Source organism: Aplysia californica, unplaced genomic scaffold (genome assembly GCF_000002075.1).
Source record: "Aplysia californica isolate F4 #8 unplaced genomic scaffold, AplCal3.0 scaffold01017, whole genome shotgun sequence".
Lineage (NCBI taxonomy): Eukaryota > Metazoa > Mollusca > Gastropoda > Aplysiida > Aplysiidae > Aplysia > Aplysia californica.
In genome coordinates, this window is record NW_004798287.1 from 41,253 (window position 1) to 43,185 (window position 1,933).

At 45.6% G+C, this 1,933-nt stretch overlaps 1 protein-coding gene across 1 annotated transcript in view; it reads left to right on the plus strand.

Annotated features, from left to right (window-relative positions):
* Nucleotides 1-1,933, plus strand: part of LOC101848853 (pre-mRNA-processing-splicing factor 8) — a gene marked incomplete in the record, with an annotated part of 48,831 nt that overhangs the window by 11,736 nt on the left and 35,162 nt on the right. The window contains 2 exon segments of the mRNA XM_013089673.2: nucleotides 443-632; nucleotides 1,642-1,761. Coding sequence (XP_012945127.1) covers nucleotides 443-632; nucleotides 1,642-1,761 — 310 coding nt within the window.

The window sequence follows — 1,933 nt, forward strand, 5'->3', positions numbered from 1 at the left end:
ACAAGAGGCCAGAAATGATTGTTTGTGGTACAGAGTTGTGTTTGTTGAGGTAAAGAGGACACAAGAGGCCAGAAATGATTGTTTGTGGTACAGAGTTGTGTTTGTTGGGGTAAAGAGGACACAAGAGGCCAGAAATGATTGTTTGTGGTACAGAGTTGTGTTTGTTGGGGTAAAGAGGACACAAGAGGCCAGAAATGATTGTATGTGGTACAGAGTTTTGTGTGTTCTGTCACTAGTTGGAAATGTTTGTGGTAGAGAGTTGTGTGTGTTCTGTCACTACTTGGAAATGTTTGTGGTACAGAGTTGTGTGTGTTCTGTCACTACTTGGAAATGGAACGTTTGACGGAATACTTCTTGCTGTTTGTCCCCTCTTACATTGTCATGTCATTGTCTTGTGTTGGATGTGGCAACTTCCTTACATTGGGTTTGGTTACGTCCTCAGGTACCTGTTCCGCTCGTTCAAGGCCACCAAGTTTTTCCAGACGACGGAGCTAGACTGGCTGGAGGTGGGCCTACAGGTGTGTCGGCAGGGCTACAACATGCTCAACCTGCTGATCCACCGCAAGAACCTCAACTACCTACATCTGGACTACAACTTCAACCTGAAGCCTGTCAAGACACTCACCACCAAGGTATCTGCTCCACCCTCACGCTGACTCCGCTCTCCTGGGTGGGAAGTAGAAACAGTTGGGCGGCTTGTCTGACAATGACAAACGTTGAAAACCTTGTTTCTCCTATTGAAACTGTGGTATTACTTGAACACCTCTTTCTATGCTATTATTTTCCTTAATCACTACAGCCTTGGATTTGATATCCTGTTGGGTGTGGCATGAGCCAGTTGGGCTGAGAGCCTTGAACCTTCCCACACCAACTTGTCCCATTTCCCCCTGAGTTGCTTCCCTGAGCAGACACACCCACCTGGGCTGCCTCCAGCCACACCCACAAATCTAGGTACCCACCCACACTAAAACTGCAACAACTTTCCCTTCAAACAGCTACAAAATTAGCAGACAATAAGCGTATGGAAGTGCCAGAACTGTAACTCTTAACCCTATCTCTGTACGTCGCGTTTTACTATCGTATCCATACACAGTGGGAAACTCTGTGCCACCACTTTCCAAAAGGGAAATTTACTAGTTAATTCGATCCGTACGCTTTGCATAGCAGTCTGCAAAATGATTTTTTGAGCAATACTGAAAGTTTCAAAGAGATCTTCACACTAGAAGTATTCTGAAATGTGAAGAATACAACCTCGGGGGTACAAAATGACCCCAGGGCGTATTGAAAGGGTTATATAGTTTTTAAAAGGCTTGAAAATAGTGGACTAAAGAAAGTTTTCGAGAGACAAAGAGGGATTGGTATTTTCTCGTAGTCGGGGGGCTGCCTTGATACAAGTGTTTTCGTAGGCCGTCGGCAATGACTTAAATTGTTGAAGAAAAGTTCTGTCAACTGAACTAGCAGCGGGCGTTTTGGTTCTGACCTGGCAGTATGGTAGTGTACATCTCCACTCTCTCTTTTCTGCTTCTCTTTCCTCCTCCCCATCACACACACACACACGCGCGCGCAGGACAAATCGTGTAAGTTATCCACTGATTGTTGACCATTGACTGATTGGAGTATATTTTTTTTCCCTTGCTACAGGAACGTAAGAAGTCTCGGTTCGGCAATGCCTTCCATTTGTGTCGAGAGATTCTGAGGTTGTCCAAGCTGATCATTGACAGTCACGTCCAGTACCGGCTGGGCAATGTGGACGCTTATCAGGTGAGGAATCTGTTTGTTTGTGTACAGCGTATCGGTTGTTTCTGTCACGCGGAAATGTTTCGCTGGGGAGGCATACGTCTGTGTTTTCTCCCGTTGTACTGATGGTAGATGTCTCCACATAGATTTTGCCATCTTGTCATCTTGTGGAACATTATGGTGCACTAGATGGGGG